General features: G+C 40.7%; 1 protein-coding gene across 3 annotated transcripts in view; it reads right to left on the bottom strand.

The window, feature by feature from the left end:
- Positions 1-19,583, bottom strand: part of ASB5 (ankyrin repeat and SOCS box containing 5) — an 84,231-nt gene that overhangs the window by 15,821 nt on the left and 48,827 nt on the right. Inside the window, exon 1 of one of the 3 annotated variants that reach the window (XM_079909536.1) lies at positions 5,435-5,888. The exons of the other annotated variants lie outside the window; for them this stretch is intronic. Within the exon in view, the coding sequence (XP_079765662.1) occupies positions 5,435-5,597 (163 nt within the window). The 5' untranslated portion in view covers positions 5,598-5,888. Of the gene's footprint in view, positions 1-5,434; positions 5,889-19,583 lie in introns of those variants that run through there. 3 annotated transcript variants of the gene reach the window in all.

Raw genomic sequence — 19,583 nt, forward strand, 5'->3', positions numbered from 1 at the left:
ACCCTCGCCTGACTTACTGCAAAAGCCTCCTGACTGGTCTGTGTGTTTCCACCCATGCGCTTCCAACAGTCTGTCCGAAACACGAGGATCTCTGTAAAGTCAGAAAGACGCCGATGGCTTCCTTGCTCACCCACAGTAAACTCCAAGGACCTTATGACCTACGAGGGTGTGTCCACACGTCCTCTGTGTCCGTGGTCCTAGTTCAGCCACCCTGAACAAACAGACCATCTGTGCTTCTGTCGACTCTGCCTGCGGGCTTCTTTCTGAGATACACACATGGCTTATCGCTGACTTCTGCTCTCCGCTGGAAGCGCCTCGTGGGACAGCCCTTCCTTGACTGTGAGAATGTCCTCTCCGGCCCCTCTCCAGCACTCTTTCTGTCTCACTTCCCTGCTGTGTCTTTCTTCATAGCGCTTATTACCAGATCTTAGAAATGCAGTTTGCTCACTGCCGTATGTCCAGTACCTGCCACGTTAATGACATCTATTGATGGGTGAATGTGCACAGTCGTGTGAGCTGTAGAGGCTCTTCAGAGCTGGGGTGCTCTGACTCCTAAATTCATTGGTTCTTAAACCGTGCCAGGCCTCTTGCTGTCCCCATCAATGGGCCCTGAGGGTACTTCCTTAAGCAATAATCTTGTGCCTCACGTTCATCCGCCATTTATTCATTCATTAAATGGTGATTCACCTACCAGGCAATTCTGACCCTTCTGGGTGCTGGAGATACACAGAGATGAATGAAGTATGGTCTGCGTCCTCCTGAATTCATTTGGACTCTACCCTTCCAGATGGTTTTCCTGACACCAGTCTCTATCTCACCAATCTTGCCTGAATGCTGCCACAGAATTAAACTTCCAAAAGCGCTAGAGTTCTGGCTAGCTAGCCCATAGAGTGCCTTTTGGGAAATTGAAAACGGCGCCCCTCTCCTGGGGCAGCGAAGCCCCCCTGCTCTGGGCACAATGCTCCATCTTCACAGCAGCACGTGGCTGCCCTGAAAACCCCTCTGGAATCTTGTCGTTCTCAGGCTCAAGAACGTTACTGCCCCCTGTCCCCCACTGAATATAGTCTAACATTCTGATCCTGGAAGTAAAGGTTACCTACAATATGGATTAGATCTTCCGCTTTGTTTTATGTTCTACCACTGACCTTCACATACCCTCATTTAAGCTAAACTGGACGGTTGTGCATGTTCCCCCAAACAATTTCTTTTCCTTCCTTTTTCTATCATCTTCCCCCCAACTCAATTCTTTTTCATATCGCAGAGTGACTTGTGAGGTGTATCTGTGCTTTGCTTCTTGTTTTTCCTGCCCTGCTTCCAGGGGCTGGTTAAGTCCAACTAGAAGTGGCTTGAAGATAGCTTCTCTTAAGTGAAGAGTTAGGCTCCTGGGTGGGTGGGTGGGAGGGGGGAGGTACCTTAGGGTGAGAAGGAGAGTGAAAAGAAGAGGAAGAAGAATAAAGAGGGGGGAGGGGCTTGTGAGGAACGAGGAGAGATAGGAATAGACAGAGGGAGAGGCAGAGGGCAAGAGACAGAGTGTACTGTGCTGGCCCTGCGTGAGGGCAGGAACCCAGGTCCACGCCCTGGCTGCGCCCGAGCGCTGATAAGACACAGGAACCAGATGGGCCCTAAGCTCCTGTGTCCCCACCTTCAGGACAGAGTTACACGCTTTAGTCTGGCGTGGAGGCAGCTGAGTTGCTGGACCTTTTTCAAGGGATACAAGGGGCTTGAACAATGGGTTCATTGGGGGAAGCGCGTGGGCTGAAGGCCGGCTGTGCCTCCCTCATGGGGCTGGATTCAGCTCCAGCCTCTGCGCCAGGTCTAAGGGAGAGGATGTCAGGAGATGTGGCTGCAAAGACGGCATCCCAAGGAAGCTTGGGGGATGGAGTTTGAGGCCAGATTTAATCCGGAAGCTACAGAAGGCTGCCGTTTTCGACCATGTCAGCTCCTGGAGTCAGATTCTTTCTCCCCAGACTAGAACGGGCTTCTCCCTAAGCTCCATCCCGCCCATCTTGCAAAACCCAGCTCAAAAGCTTCCTCCTCCCAAAATCCCGCGGATAGCCCCAACAAGAGTGCCCCATTCTCCTCCTGTAATCCTCTGCTCCTTCCAACACGGCTAGTACAGAGTCTGCGAACTCGGATTTTCTTAAATCAGGGTCTCACTCACCGCTGTTCTACTTCGGGCTTTTTCTGCTTTCTCAGACATAATCACACTGATCCTCACAAGAACCCTGTCTGAGAGGCCATGGGGAGCTGTGTAGTGGGGTTAAAGAACGGGCTGTGCAGGAAGGAATGTCTAGACTGGACCTCTGACTACCACATATTTGCTAATGCAGCTCGGTAAATTTCTTTAAATTTCAGTTTGCTCATCTATAAAATGGGGGCGATAATATCTACATTTTCTAGTTGTTGTAAGGGTTAATGGGCCCCATGTGAGAAGTGTTTGACACAAAGCATGCCCTTAATAAAACTTGCTAAAACTTAATAAAATTATTATTTTCATTGTATGGAGATTCAAAGTGCTATGGACTGAATGTGTCACCCCAAAGTTACCATGTTGAAACCCTAGTGCCCAATGTGATGGTGTTATGAGATGGAGACTTTGGGAGGTGCTTAAGCCATGAGGGTGGAGCCCTCACGTATGGGATCAGTGCCTTACAGAAGGGGCTCCAGAGAGATCCTCAGCCCCCTCACCATGTGGGGACACAGTGAGAAGGTGCTAGCAATGGGCCAGGAAGAGGGTCTTCATGAGAACATGACCATGCAGGCACTCGATCTGGGACTTCCAGGCTCCAGGACTGACAGAAATAAATTTCTGTTGTTGATAAACTACCCTATCTGTGGTATTTTGTTATGACAGCCTGAATGGATTAAAACAGGACTGAATTGTGTGCCCCAAATTTCTAAGTTGAAGCCTTCACATTCAATGTGTGTTTGGAGATAGGGCTGTAGGAGGTAATTGGGTTAAATCAGGTCATGAGGATGGGGCCCTAATCCGATAGGGTTGGTGGCCTTATAAAAAAAGAAAGATCTCTCTGTCTCTGTCTCTGTCTCTCTTCCATGATCAGGCACAGTGAGAAGGTGGCTTTCTAAAGCCAGGAAAAGAGCGCTCACCGAAGTCTGACCATGCTGGCATCTTGAGCTTGGACTTTCCAGCCCCTAAACTGTGAGAAAATAAATTTCTGTTCTTTAAGCCACCCAGTCTATGGTATTTTGTTATGGCAGCCTGGGCAGACTAAGACAGAGATTAAATGATTTGCCTCAAGTTATAATCAGTAACTGACAAAGCAGGAAACACATTTGGTTCTTTGGAATGTTCAATGAAATTTTAGGATACAACAGTTTCTCTTCAACCCCAGAACTCATAGTGTACTGTGTGGGCTGTTAAACCATAACGAGCCCATAAGAAATATTATAACTAACGAACTAATTCAACAAGCGAAGAGTTACCTCCTGAGAGTGAAAAGAACTGTGGAATTCTGTTTTCTACATTTTCATATAATAATAATAATAATGTATATTTGAAGTAGTAGCAACAATATAGCAATACAGCAACAATAGCTGTATTCTTATCTAATTATAAAAGTGGTACGTTAAATAGGACAATAAATACATTGTAAAACACACAAAAAATCATAATGCCATTTTCCAAATATAACCATTACAAACATTTGTTGTACATCCTTCCCAACTTTTTTTCTAAATTTACAATTTTTAATCAAGATGCAACCATACTACTCATATTGCTTTTAACCTTTTGTTTTCATTTATAGATATCACATCGTCATTGTTCCACTGCACAAAATATAATTTTATAATATTTTAAATGATATAAATTAGTCATTTAAAATATTGTAGAATTGTATGTCATTGTATAGGTACACTATTATTTACTTAGTTAATCCCCTACTAAATGATGTTTAGGTGGCTTTTAGTTTGGAGGAATCAACATTATTTCTTATCTTTGTGAATGTGTCTAATTATCTTCTTAGGGTAAATTCTTAAAATTTCTATACATGTCATCAAATTACCCCCAGCAAGACTGGACCTATTTACATTCTCATTAACAGGCTGGAAAAATTTGAATTAAATCTAATGAATGTTTGCCAAGACATTTTCCTTTTTTTTAAATTGAAGCATGGACCATTTCTTGTTTTGTTCTATTTTCAATATATTTAAGCTGTGTCAAAGAGGATTGTCTAAAACTACATCTCCTTTACAGAAAATTAGATTTTTAACATAATTTTAAAGCTTATTTTCAACTTCTTCTGGAGTCTATCTTCAGTGAAGGCATGTGAGGCTCATCCAGGTGAATGAGTTTACTTAGTTTTACATTTTTTACCACCGTATCCAACTCTGTTGCTCATAACTCTGGTCAAGCACATATTTAGATAACTGACTCTTCACGTAGGAAATGGCAGAATAATCTTCCTACGATAATTGCCTGCACTCCTCCTGGATCTTTAAAGAGTCTGAGAATGATGAGACTATTACTGCTTCCCTGCAGCCAGCACAGTGCCCAGAACATAGTAAGTACTCAATAAACACTTGTTGAATCATTAACTTGTCTTTGTAGTCACCTGCTTTTTATCTATGCTAATTTGTTCTTAATCTTTACTGACAATCTTAATGTTAAAGAGAAATTAAAAGGAAATGTACTTTGGGGTCGGGGTGAGGGGGAAGAATCAAGTTGCTTTCTCGGTCTTTTAAAGGAATGACAGTGTTTTATCCTACTTAAAAATTTGTTTTGCATGTTTTCTAAATTTATAACAATTTCTAAATAATATTCATCAGGCCCCAACCATTATAGAGTAAATACAGCTCTTACACTGTGGGGAGTAGGGGGTCACTTTTATGTCTAAACCTGTATTTCCAACCTTTAAGTCTATCATCGACCATATTGATGTTCTACAAAAGTTGACACTTATTCTTTCGAAAAAGAATCTCCTTACACAGCTGCTTTTTGGTACTGTGCTTATTCTCCTCGATAGCTTTCCTATGTTTCTAGTATTAAAATTAAAAGCTTCACCCCAGGGCGCTTTAGGGAAGTGGTTCTATTCATTTTTTTTGCCTACATCACCCTCCTACTTTATAGTTCAATTTAAATGATTCGAAATTTCCAGATTTAGTTGCTTGGCAACAGTCTTTTCCTGCTTAATAGCAGCTTTCCTTGCTCCCACATCAACTTAGAAACACCTGCTGAACCAGAAAGGCAAACAACCCAGAGTGTTTACTGCACAGTCATAAGGAAGAGTCCACGGGTGCATTTTCCACACGCTAAAAGGTGAAGATACAGTGCAGCCCTTTGCCATGCCATACGTTTACATGTCAGAGTCCGCATTCTGGAAAGCACCCACAGCTTCAAGTTAGTATTTGCAAAAACAGGTCAATATCGTTTATTTCAGGACACCAACAGACTTGCAATGGCTGCTCTACTAACCTTGACTGGTCAGAATACTCCAGCTAGCTTTTCGCTCAGAAGAGCATCCTTCTACACTCGCTAGCCTTCTTTTCGGGAGGGTCTGCTTAATGCAGTTCCCTTCAACAGCACTGTCTGTGGGCATAGTGGGGACGACGTTTCTGCCCAGACAACCAGATGTCATAGTGCAAGGGCTCCAGCCAGAACAAAAAGGTCAGCGGCTGGATTTCTAACTACTTTTTCCCTTCCCTTTGGGCTTTCACAGAGATTCCTGCGTGCTGACTGGAGGATGGCCTCCACATTGAACTCTATTCAGAAACACGGGGAGCAGGGCCGGTAGGGGTGGGACTGGGTCAGAAAGGCAGTAGCTTTTCTATTTTTAAAGTGGAAACTCGGCTGCTGCCAGCTGAGTATTTAACTACCTGAGTGACACAGAAAGTAAAAACGTGTTAAATTGCCTTTCCTAGTCGGAAACAGAATAGAAACAGCCCTGTCTTTAAAACATGAGAGCCTATTTGAAATATCTATTGATACGAATCAATCCAAAGTAGAATTGCCTGTCGATGATAGCAATAAACACCGTTGCAGCCAGAAAGCTCAATCGTGGCCGGTGACCAGAGAGCCTTGTCTCCTCCATTCTCAGAAATAAATAGTGTGTGTGCCTTAGGGTCAGCTGGTAGCTAGCTCATGTTTTCATCTTGTAAGGATCTAAGTTTAGAATTGGCTTCCGTACAGAATCACAGTCTTCCTATTTATATAGGCATAGCTCTCCATTGTGAGTTTTTCTGGAGGTCATTTCTAGACCAAAAGACGTCAGCAGTCAATTTAAGTACAGCTGAGAGTTTTCACCCTAAAAGGCAGAGGAAAGGGTAGCTGGAGAGAAGAGAGGAAAAACCAAACACGTGCCTGGTATTTTTCCTGGCGCGTAAAACTGAACTGGGAACGTGGTCCACGACTGAGTCAAGAGCAGCGGCTGAACCATGCCAGGGCACCAAGGATTAACTGAGCTGGTGATCCTGTTACATGGTATTAACCTACTGAGATTGGTCTAGAGGAAAAATGGTCACAGATTCTATTATCTATATTTTTCAATCACTCTTACCAGGGTCTACCTTCTGTTGGTATACACAGAAAAAAAAATTATTGGGGGTACTGCCTTCTTATAACAAGCTGAGTAAGAGAAGAAAACATCTCATGAGTAAGATAAGTTCCCGTGTTCATATCTGCTGTTGCATTTCATTGCCAATATTTACTTCAAAGTTATCACGAATGAATACCGGGAATATCTTTTCCTTATCTTGGATTGATTTCTAATCCTTGGAACTATGTGACCTGGTGCAAATAGCACAATGATAACTCAGTTTCCTTTTCTATAAAATGAGGAGCTTGGAGAAGATGGTTGTTTTCTGGCTCTAGCGTTCTTTGATTCAGAGTCTAGGACTAACATGAAAGGGCAGGGTGGTATGTGAGCTTTGGGCATATTACATCACCACAAAGGAGGCCAGACACTCCCAGTAAACCTGGAACTCGGGGTACACTTAGCCGAGGCTATTTGTACGGGGGAAACATTCCTAGGTGGTGAGAGAACCTTAAAGGTAGTCCAGGAAGGGGCTTATGGAGTCCAGCATATTTACAGGAGCCAATTTTCATGAACCACTGGCTCTCTGCCCTCACTGGTACCCATAAGGGGAGTGCAAGGACCTACACGAGCCACACAGTGAAAGTAAATACTAATTTTTGTTTCTAAAAGAAACTTCAATTTTAAACTTTTGAATTTTTGGCTTTGCACTTTTCTCTTGTTATTGTAAAATAAACATGCGATGCTTTCTTATAAGAATTGGGACATTTTTGGTCTTAACAATCTTGGACCTCTGGTCTTCTAATGGCCTCTTCCTATGTCTGTCTCCTACACTATGTCGTGTACTCTGAGTACATACACCTGTTATCCAACAGGTCCACCACTGCACCTCTTACAATGGGCAGTGAAAAACTTATTAGTTTAAAATGTAGCTTGCATATGGAATTCCCAAGAATACTTTAAGAAGGCTTTCTATAGTCCATGGGGGGTAATAAGCGAATTTCCAGTGCAGCGGGGGGAAAAGAAGCCATTGCATTTGACCATAACCACATACTTAGTTAACTGAGGTGTGTGTGGCCTGCAGAACACATAAATTTTAAATACATCAAAAGTATAAGTAGTTTTCTAAAGTGACTCTATGGAATTGAAAGAAAATGTTTCAGTTTATTTACTGGAGAAAATAAGGGACGAAAGATTGCATCGATTATGCACAGCTGTATGATTTCATTAACATATGCACAGTGAAGTGAATATGTTTGGCACAGAATCATTTAAATGCTGGGTATCTATGATTGTATAAATAAGAACTCATGGTGAAATCTCCAGACATATAGAAGCATCTAGCATCTTGCCTAGTGTAAATAAAAAGGTGGATTAGATCAATTGCGGGATATCATCGGGCTCTGCGAGTAGGCAGAAGTTTTAAAGAAAGCGGTATTGGTAAAACAATAAGGAAAAAAAGAAAAATTATTTCACAGAAGGTAATGAACTCTAAACATGTCTCAGAAAAAGTATCTGAGATAGATTACAGATTGGAGATGGCATGCTATTACTACCCACAAAGGCTAAAATGAAGTTTGAACCCTTGTAAGAAGGACATGGGAAGTGAAAGAGGGTAATTCTATTCCCAGGAGCCATTCTATTCCCGTTTTAACAACGTTAGCGTATCTGAAAACATGGGGATCTATGTTTAGTCTGGTTGCCAATCCTCAGTGATAAAGTGATACTAAGGTTGCAAAAGCTTCAAAGAAGGACACTGGAAGTCATCGGAGAGACAGAGCACTTCTACAGGAGAGAAACCTTATTACTTTCAGATACTTCAAAATGGAAAGTTGACATCTAAGAGGGAATTTGATCGAAATCTACATAATCATACAAGTCACAGGTGTGAATAAACTTTTCAAGACATTCTGAAATACTAGGAAGTTAGATCATGTTCTGACAGTTTTAAAAGCTAAATTTGGGACACAAATGTAAACTCTTAAATAGACATTTCTCCAAAGAAGACATACAGATGGCCAAGAGGCGCATGAAAAGATGCTCAACATCACTAATTATTAGAGAAATGCAAATCAAAACTACAATGAGGTATCACCTCACACCAGTCAGAATGGCCATCATTAGAAAATCCACAAACAACAAATGCTGGAGAGGGTGTGGAGAAAAGGGAACCCTCTTGCACATTGGTGGGAATGTAAATTGATACAGCCACTAGGGAGAACAATATGGAGGTTCCTTAAAAGACTGAAAATAGAACTACCATACGACCCAGCAATCTCACTACTGGGCACATACCCTGAGAAAACCATAATTCAAAAAGACACACGCACCCCAATGTTCATTGCAGCACTATTTACAATAGCCAGGACATGGAAGCAACCTAAATGCCCATCAACAGAGGAATGGATAAAGAAGATGTGGCACATATATACAATGGAATATTACTCAGTCATAAAAAGCTACGAAACTGGGTCATTTGTAGAGACGTGGATGGACCTAGAGACTGTCATACAGAATGAAGTAAGTCAGAAAAAGAAGAACAAGTATCATATATTAACACATGTATGTGGAATCTAGAAAAATGGTAGAGAAGAACCAGTTTGCAAGGCAGAAATAGAGACACAGATGCAGAGAACAAACGTATGCACACCAAGGGGGGAAAACTTGGTGGGGGAGAGGTGGGATGAATTGGGAGGTTGGGATTGACATGTATACACTAATATGTATAAAATAGATAACTCATAAGAACCTGCTGTATAAAAAATTAAATTAAATTAGATTTTTAAAAAGTAAATTCTTTTTATTTATTTATTTTTAGTTTACACAGTAACAAAGTGCAGGAGCTCATTGCCCTGGAAAGGTGGTATTTAGGTGAACTAATGAGTGAATAACCCATAGGTGAAGGTTTTTGAGGGTGTGTGCCTGAGGTGGGGGACTTGATCATGGAGTCCCTCCACTGTCAGAAAAAGAAGATCAAGATGAACAGACTCTTGCTTGGATCTGGGTTGGCACCTTCCCCCATTATGACCATGGAATATTTCCGACACATATGCCATCCACCACCCAGTTTAACAGTTACCAACTGAGGCTGAGTCTTGTTTCATATACAGCCTACCCACATCTCTCCCCACCCCTATTCCTATGATTATTTTGAAGCAAACCTCATCATATTGTTCCACCCATAAATATTTCAGTACAGACCTCTAAAAGATGCAGACTCAAGGCAGAAATAGAGACACAGATGTAGAGAACAAACGTATGGACACCAAGGGGCGAGGTGGGGGGTGGGATGAATTGCGAGATTGGGACTAACGTATATACACTAACATGTATAAAATAGGTAACTAATGAGAACCTGCTGTATAGCACAGGGAACTCCACTTCGCTGTACAGTAGAAACTAACACAACATTGCAAAACAGCTATATCCCAGTTTAAAAAAAAAAAGATGCAGACTCTTTGCAGTCATAACTACTATATCATAATCCCACAAAAACAGTACTTCCAATATATCAGCATCTACAGGTCAGTAGTTTTTATTTTCTAAAGAGACACTCAATTCATAAACTGCCTTCTATAATGATACCTAAATTGATATAACCGTTAACTCCTTTATCTTGGGGCAAAAATCAGTGATCTCTCCCTTTTCTAAATGTCTGTTTAAAAAACGTTAAGAGTCCCCCCCCCAAAAAGATTGCTTGTTTTCTCTGTTACCAAGGGTTCACTAAGTACAAGACACAATCATCGTCTTAAATCATCACGAAGATAAGGTAGAGCCCCTTTACCTGTAAGTCCCAAATTTCCACCCTTGCAAAGTCTCATCTGGAAAAGGCCATTATTCAGGTCTTGGTGGCTGCCTTGCTGTGCGCCTCATTACAAAGCCACGTGTACGTATAACTCTTAAGCATCATCTCTGAGCCCCGTTCTTGGTCCATTTTACTTTTTATTGTTTTCTCTAAACATGAGTACCTACATCTATTGGCCTAGTGATGGGAAGTGAGGGCAGATGGGGTCTGGGGGCAAACCTGACCGAAGTCTCTTGGGAAAAATAGAGGGATTGTTACCTAAAGTTAACCCTTGTTTCAAAGGTTATCTACCTCTTGCATAAAGGTTGCTGGGAAACCTATAGCGACATCTTGTGGTCCATGACAGCTCCTGTCTTAGTTGGAACCGAGTGGTTAGGAGAGGCCAAAGAGGCCTGAAAAATCCCAATTAACGAAAATACGGTTGGTATCATTTCAAAACCACACGTGTAACGGTGGTGCCCAAACCATGTGATGAAGGGTATTTTATTAGCTTGCGTGCACAAGCCTTTGAGAATAAATGTCACATAAGAAGGTCTTTCCAGTGTTACCAACTTTGGGGGGGTAGGATGAAAAAAACTATAAGCATAATAAAAAATTCCGGTTCAATATAGTTTGAAATAATAATATATATGTCCACACAAAACACGTTTTCATGGTAGATCCTGAAACAAGATGGTAAGGGGCTTCTGTTGAGGAAAATATACCTGTCTGCATTGTCCAGGAAACTAAATTATGAGGAGTCATTCTCCTTTAGCTGTTCTTACAGGTGATTTCCACCAAACTCAAATATTTGTTAATTTTGAGAGCTAAAATCTCAAAATGTTTCAAACATCTTGTATAACGTTATAAAACATGCCCTTGAATTTGGAATATTTCAAATTATACCAAATGACGCAAACGATTTTTTAAGAGACACAAATAATCCCTGTATGTAGAAAGTAATAAAATACAATTTTAATTCAAAATACCTGAATGCTTAAGCCATGAGAGACTAGCATAAACTCTAACTACTAAGTATATTAATTCCTAGTTGTGTAATGAATGAATAAAGGTAGTGAGATGTCATTCATTCACTCATTCATTCACCCATTCATTCAATATTTATTAGGTGCCTACCAGGTGCTACTTCCTGGGGACACAAAGTGAAAAGGTGGTCACTGCCCACTTGAACCTTAAACTCTACAGAGGCATCTTAGAATTGAGTGAACCTCGATCACTACCTAAGCAGCCTTTGTATGTCTGGGAATCAAAGGCTCTTCAAGTCATGCCAAACTCAGAAATTCCCACAGCAAGGTTGCAGCAGTGCCCCTTAACTGCTAGAGATTTCCATAAATTATCTGATTTACGTGTATAACTTTCACCGACGTTTAATAAATCGTAAGTGGTAAACAGTGATTCTCAATAAAGACACGACCTTATCACAGATAGTATATTTCCATCACGAGGACTTCTGTGAAGCCCAGATCTTTGCGGAAGAGTAAGGAAAAACCAATTTTTGCTGTTGCTGTTATTCTTAACGTGGTATCTTTGAAAGCACTTGGCTAGCCTGTAAGCTATGAAATCACTGGAAAAACAGCAAAATGAAGGATACTATTGTAAAAGAAAAAATAAACAAGGAAGATCTAACCAAAGAGAGCGATTCTGTTTTTGAAAGCAGGACTCCACATTTTTCAGACCTCTGCTAAGCATATATTTAAAGTACATATTGCATTAAAAAATTCTTAATTTTTTAATCACAATACATAGGAAAAAAGATTTTAAACTCTCATCGATGTGACTTTTTTTTTTTAACCAATTTTACTTACATCAGCAATTTATCTACATTTGATTTGATAGATGTCAGGAGAGCCACTTTCTAATGGAGCTCCTGTAACCGAGCAGGACCCTACGAGGCCTTCCCAGAACAGACCCCCACCTGTGTCCTCCACCTGCCTTTTGTCTGTAGAAAAGCTTCAGTCAAAGAATAAATCTAATCAGAGAAGTGAGAAAACGCAGAAAGAAAGGAAAATAGTCAAGCAAGACGAAATAATAATACTCTAGCCACTGAACAAAGTCAAGGACGTTTAGCGCTTCCTCAAGGACCGTAGATAACACTCTGAGCCATGTCCTTTGAGCTGTTTTGCAGATACTGAAACTCCCACCAGATGGAAGAAGTTAACCGCATGCTGCCCACCAGCACGTAGACCGCAGACCGGGTGGCGCCAGAAGGCCGATGATGCTGATTCCCCATTACCTCACCACCAACCAATCAGAAGAATGTCCACGAGCTGACCACGCCCTGCTCCTTGGACACTGTAAGACTCCTCACTACCCCCTCCGGGTGGGACACACAGTCTTGAGGGCAGTAGCCCGCTGTGGCCCCCTTCCCCTGGCAAAGCAATAGAGCTATTTCTTTCCACTTCACCCCAAACTCTGTCTCCGAGATTTAGCCCGGCACCGGTGCACAGAGGCCGGATTTCAGCAACCCTACTTGTTCCAGTATTAGTGTCTTAATTAATTAATTCTTTGTGCCTCAATTTCCTTACATGGAAAATGGGATAACAAGCCTACCTTGCAGGATTTCTCTGAGAATTAAATGAATTAATACATACATCAGAACAATGCCTGGTACCCAGTGAGCCCCCTATTAATGTTAGTTTTTATGGCATTATTCTTACTAGTTTATAATGTAGATATAAATGCATCGTTCATGCTTTCTTCATCAAATCTTGTCTTTCTATCTAGTGGCAAAGTTGAAAAGCAAATTCAAAACCCTCAAGTACTTCAGTTACTGGTAAACCCTACAGATATTCATGGTTCATTAGTTGTTTAGTGACTATGGTGTATATAAAACAATTTCTGGTATACTAGATGCGACTTTGCTACCTCATAAGCAAAACAAAACAAAACAAACAACCAAACAAAGACAGCCCATGAAAATGAAGCAACAGAAAACACTGCCGAAGAAAAGTTGCAGGCTCAAAAATACATCCATCCTATGTCACAAGTGAGTCTACTGGTTGCAAAGAAAGAAACGCTCATTGATATATAACAGACCAGCCATTTTCATGTAAAAGTCAAAAATTTAGGAAACACTAAAAATATTAGAAATGAGGAAATTTTTTAAAAGAGGAAGAAGCCACATGTTTTGAGGTAATAATATTCTGGAAGACGGCAGTCTCTCAAATATCCTTATCAACAGCCCCTTGGTTCCGGAAGGTTTTGCCAGTGGTGATGAAGCCAAGATGATCTGGACAGTCCCCAGGTTTGCCGAGTTGAACTGAATTCACATCAAGTGGGATTTTACCTAAGTTTTTTCCTGAACAGACAAAGAACCGATGGCAGTTCTTAAATGTGCAATAATGCGCCATGACGTCCTACACCGGAAGTGCCTTAATAACTTTTAATAACTTAATAACTTTTTAATAACATTAAACATTACCCTAGGGCTTCTACCCCAGATGTTGATGTGAAGCTGTGCATAAACCAACCTGTTAGTTCATCACGCCAATCCCCCCACAAAAATTCCCTTAGTTATGTCCATATACGTTCATTTCCAACACTGCCACCCTGTAGTTAAAGGCCTAGCCTGAGCTACTGTACGTTACGTACTGTAACAGTCATTCCCTGTTCTGCTTACATTCATTCTGGCTATCGTTCAACCCATTTTCTCTTTATTGATCAAGTGATATGTTTGGGATCTGCTTCAAAGTAGTCCCAAGGTAACTTTAGCAGCTTTGATTGTGTGCTTCTGCAAAAGCAAGGTTGTATCTCCTAATAGGATGTTATCTTTCTGCTCAATTTACGGGCCAGGATGTTACTTAAAACAGGAAACCTTACCATAAGAGATTTCTTAGAAAGATGATTTCTCACGCTAGTTTTGGTTTGCTGATATTTCACTTAAGATTTTTGCAGCTACACTCCTGAGTGAGATTAGCCTTTGATTCTCCGTATACTGACCTTCTCAAGTTCTGGTAATGTATCAGTTAAATTTCGATCCCTCTGAATGTAATATTTAGAACGAGGGAATTCTTACACCAGTGGGCCCTTCCACAGTTGCGGGTTAAGAAGTCTCTGCAAGGCTGTTGTCTTCACATGTATGTTGGGCTTGACTTTACTGTAGACTGTCTGGCTGCAGGTCTGCAGTGAGAGCTGAATGTGAAGTAGGGGAGAGCAAGGATGTACTGGAACCCAGAAGGAAACCTCGATGGTGTTTGTCTCTCATCACCTCCAACTTCCAAGATGCAGGTGACCCGAGGAGAAGCCGGTACCCTTCACCACTTGAGAGGCAGTCGGGGGGGAGCTGAACCAGCCGTGGGTCTGGATGTTGCTGGATGAGCAGTGGCCTGTGCCAGCAGCCGTGGGGCCGTGTCCACAGCAGACTTCAGAGCGTAAAGATGGTGGCTCTTCACTCTGTACATATTTTTCTTCTGGTTGCTCCCAACCCAGAACAACAGAGGAGAGGGGATTCTGGGAAGCAGTTCAGGATAACTAAGGTGACACCGTACAAAGACGCCACAGGTAACAGGGCACTGACTCCGTGACATGAGAGAGGCTAGTCTCTTGTTTTCTCTACTGTCATAGTTCACCTATTAGAAATATTTCTGCCTATGGTGCTTGGTAGAAGCCACTGGTAAAATCACCTACTCTTGGAGATTTTTCGGAGGAAGTTTAAAAACTAATGATTATATTAGTGATTTTCAGACTACTTAGGTTCTTTCTTTCTTAAAAAACTCAGCTTTGATAAGTTATATGTTTTAGGAAATTGTCTATTTCATCCAAATAGTCAAAATTATTGGCATTAAGTTGTTATATAACAACCACTTATAAAAATTTCAGCAACGTCTGCTATTATGTTCTCTTTGACTCCATCTGTTGTTTATTTGTAGCTCTGTTCTGACAGAGGTATGCTAATTACTAGTTTTTCAACAGGTTATCTTTTAGCTTGTTTATAATTTGTTGATAAAAAGTTACTTTATTAATTTCTACTTGCAGCTTTATTATTTTCTTCCTTCAGTCTGTGGAAGTTGATTTTGCTCTTTTCATAATTTTGATTGCTTGACCTATGAGTTACTTAAAGATATTTTCTCAGTTTCCAAACATAAAGAGATTTTTTCTCATTGCATTTTGTGAATGATTTCTACATTAATTTAACTGAGAGGAATGGATGTGTTCTATATCAGAGGTCAGCAGACTATGGCTCCTGGGCCACATCTGGCCTACCATCTGTTTTGGTAAATAAAGTGTTATCGGAACAGAGCAAAACCCATTCTGTTGTACATCATCTATGTTTGCTTTGAGACTATAACTGCAGACCTGAGACTACATGGCACACAGAAACGAAAATACCTACTCTCTGATCCTCTGCAGAAAAACTTTGCCAACCTCTGGTCTGTATAATACCAGACATCTGAAATTTCTTAAGACATGCTTTATGGCCCTGTGTACGCTCAATTTTCGTAAATGTTCAAAAGCTACATGAAAAGAATGTGAATTTAGAGTTCCATTTACCAATAAGAGCTACCTCTTAAATTTCTTCTATATGTTTATATAGTGAGCAGTGTTTGTCTCCTTAATCTATCAATTACTAAGATAATTCTATTAAAATGTTTTCTCTGGGCTTCCCTGGTGGCGCAGTGGTTGAGAGTCCGCCTGCTGATGCAGGGGACACGGGTTCGTGCCCGGGTCCGGGAAGATTCCACATGCCGCGGAGCGGCTGGGCCCGTGAGCCATGGCCGCTGAGCCTGCGCGTCCGGAGCCTGTGCTCCGCAACGGGAGAGGCCAACAACAGTGAAGGGCCCACGTACTGCAAAAAAAAATATATATATATTTTTTTCTCTTTCTCCTTGTAGTTATGCCAGTATTTCAATTTTCTATTTTGAAGCCATTTTACTGGGTGAATACACAGACTTGTTACAGCTTCTTAGTAGATTCAACCTGTTATCATTATATGGTGGCATCCAGTAATTTTTTTTTTGCCTAAAAATCTTACTTATCTCACATTAATATAGTGACAACACTTTTATTTCCTGAGGCACATCTCTCATGATCCTTTTATTTTCAACTTTTCTGAATCCTTATGTTTTAGAAGGGCCATTCAAAAAAGTCAATCTGAAAATTATCTTTAGAGAACTCAATTTATACTTATTTAAATTACTAATAGATTTAGATTTATTTTTCCTATATTAGTTTGTATTTTCTCCACCTTTTCTGTAGCTTTGTTCTCCTTCTTTAGTTCTTTTGATTTGATTAATTTTATAATTCTGTTTCCTGCTCTTCTCTGAAAGTTATATATTGTATTTATTTTTTACCATATCTGTGCCTTAAATTTTATTCAGACTCAAGCTTTAAGGGGACCTAGAGCAGAATCATAGTCAATTACTTTTTGTGCTGAAGGTTTTAATCCATAGACTGAAGGAAGAAGAAGAAATTAAAAAATGGTAGCATGGCAATTAGAAAGAAACCTGGCATTATTCACAAATATTATGATTTTCTACTGAAAACACCCCACAGAACCTACAGATTTCTATTAGAATTAATAAGAGAGTTTAACAAAGTTTCTGGGTATAAAATTAATATACAAAAATTAATTGTAAATACAATTCATTTGTATTAATTGTACAAATTAACCTACAACGTATAGGTGGAAGATGAAAAAAACTAACAAGATACTATTTATAGTAGTAGCATAAAACAATTCAGTACCCAGGAATAAATTAAACAAAAAATATGTGAGACCTTCTCAGGGGATCATAATAAAACAATACTGAGAGACATTAAAGAAAACGTATATAAATGGGAAAACATATCATGTTTATTCATTGGAAGGTCAAGTGTTGCCAAGATGTGAATCCTCTCTCAAATCAATGACTGACAGGTTAAATGAATTCCAACAATAAACTCAACAAGTGTTCTGGGAATCACAGAAGTTGCTTCTAAAATAGATATAGCTCTACCAGGTATCAAGACGTAGTGTAAAGCTGTAGAAACCAATATAATGTGGTTTAGGCCTGGGGAAACGTAACCAGTTAGAAAGCCCATGATAGGCCCTACGCTTATTCAGAGTGGGTCTGCAGCAACTGTACATCATACCGTTCCAAAACTCAATTCCAAGTGGAGAACTGGAAAGGAAAGCTTTAAGAAGAGAATTCAGGAAAATACTTCTGTTATCTTGAAATACAGCAGGGTTGTAACAAATAAATTACACACAAAATATGAACCAAAATGGAAAAGATTTATAAATTTGACTATTTTTAAATTAAGAACTTCGGTTCACCAAAAGAAAAATCATAAAAAGCGAAAAGACAAGCCACAAAGGATATTTATAAGGAGCTCCTTCAAGTGTTTTTTTCATTTTCTATCTAATTGTTAGAATATAAAAATAACTCCTAAAAACCCACAAAAAAGGAGCAGATGATGCAGTTGAACAGATGGCAAAATATTTGGCAGGCACATGACAAAAGAGAAGTACAGATGGCTAATAAACATGAAAACGGCATTATTAGAGAAATGAAAATTAAACCACAAGATATCCCTACATGCTCGCTAGATCGGCAAAAATTAAGACTATTGGCAATACCAAATATTAGCAACAATGGGAAGCACCACAAATTCTTATATGCTGCTGGTTTCACTATAGATACAACCCTGTTGGAAAACAGTGTAACACTAGGTAAAAAAACAAAAGATATTCATGCTGTTTGACCTGGCAATTCCAGTCCTAAAGCTATACCAACTTATTTGTACTGGACGTTTAGAGCAATATCATTTGTAATTACTCTAACTTGGGAATGGAATTTATAGCATTGAACATGAGTGAACTTCATATATGCATAGATCAATCTTCCTATCATATCATTTAGTGAAAAAAAGCAAGTCATGAGAGAGTGTTTAGTGGATGACTCAACGCATATAAAATTTAAAAACAGACCAGGGGCTTCCCTGGTGGCGCAGTGGTTGAGAATCTGCCTGCCAATGCAGGGGACACGGGTTCGAGCCCTGGTCTGGGAAGATCCCACATGCCGCGGAGCAACTAGGCCCGTGAGCCACAACTACTGAGCCTGTGCGTCTGGAGCTTGTGCTCCGCAACAAGACTGGCCGCGACAGTGAGAGGCCCGTGCACCGCGATGAAGAGTGGCCCCCGCTCGCCGCAACTAGAGAAAGCCCGCGCGCAGAAACGAAGACCCAACGCAGACAAAAATAAATATTAAATAAATAAATATTAAAAAAACAAAAACAGACCAAATGAAACCTTATCAATTTGGGATGTATTCAGAGGAGTGAAAACCAGAAAGAAAGGCAAGAAAATGATTACAATAAAAGTTAGTCACCCTCTCTTTGGGGACAGGGAGGGTGTTGTGGTTATAAAGGTTTACCTGTGGTTATAAAGGTTTACCTGTGGTTATAAAGGTTTACAAAGACTCCATGCTCCACTTCTTGACTTGGGTCGTGGTTAAACAGATTTCTGCTTTACAGTCTTTTATTAAATTCTATAAATGAGTTCTGTTCATTTTTTTTCCTGATGTAGTTTATTTTTTGATTAAGAAGATGCGAATTAATAAAGAGAGGGCAGCCAAAAAGATTTTAAAATAGAGGATGAGGTTAGCAGAAAACATAACACCCCAGTAAGAGATAAGGAAGCACTTGGCTCTTCTTACCCTGATGTCCTTTACTCTTGGGGCCTCCCTGCTCACCCTGACAGCCTAAATCTGCCGAACACCTGCTCTACGACTGAGGGCAGTGAGAGATGTCAGACCTTCTCCCAGATGTGCAGAGGGGTTACTGTTCACCTCCACGGGACACACAGAGCACCCAAGATGACCCAGGGACTGTCTCTTAGCACCGAAAGTGTGCACAGTGGGGAGGATGGAACAGTGCCCAAGCGTGGCTCGAGGGCAAAACTGCCAACAGCATGCGTCAAATGACCCTGGGTGATCCTCAGAGTAAAAACGCGAAAACTCGTCTGCAAGAGTGCAGGGACTGTTCGCAAATCACTGCAGTTACACGTATTCGGTGACTCACGACAGTTGTTCTGAGCAGCTCAGGTGAGAACATTCTACGTGCTCTGGATTAAGGCAGGTGACGTCACGGGGGTGATAAATTCACAACGAGTAGCTTGGGTTCTGAGTGTTAAAAGCTTCTCTGGTACAAAAAGGATTCACCAGTAGTTAACAGAACGTGAAAGAAACGCTATGTGTTTCAGAGCAAAGAGTGGACTTCAGATACCATCAACTTCTGTGATTTACGGATGGCTTCAAAAAGCCCTATGAGTTCAGCAGAGCTACCTTGAGTGCATCTGTAAAACACGG

This window comes from Stenella coeruleoalba, assembly GCF_951394435.1.
Source record: "Stenella coeruleoalba genome assembly, chromosome: 21".
Lineage (NCBI taxonomy): Eukaryota > Metazoa > Chordata > Mammalia > Artiodactyla > Delphinidae > Stenella > Stenella coeruleoalba.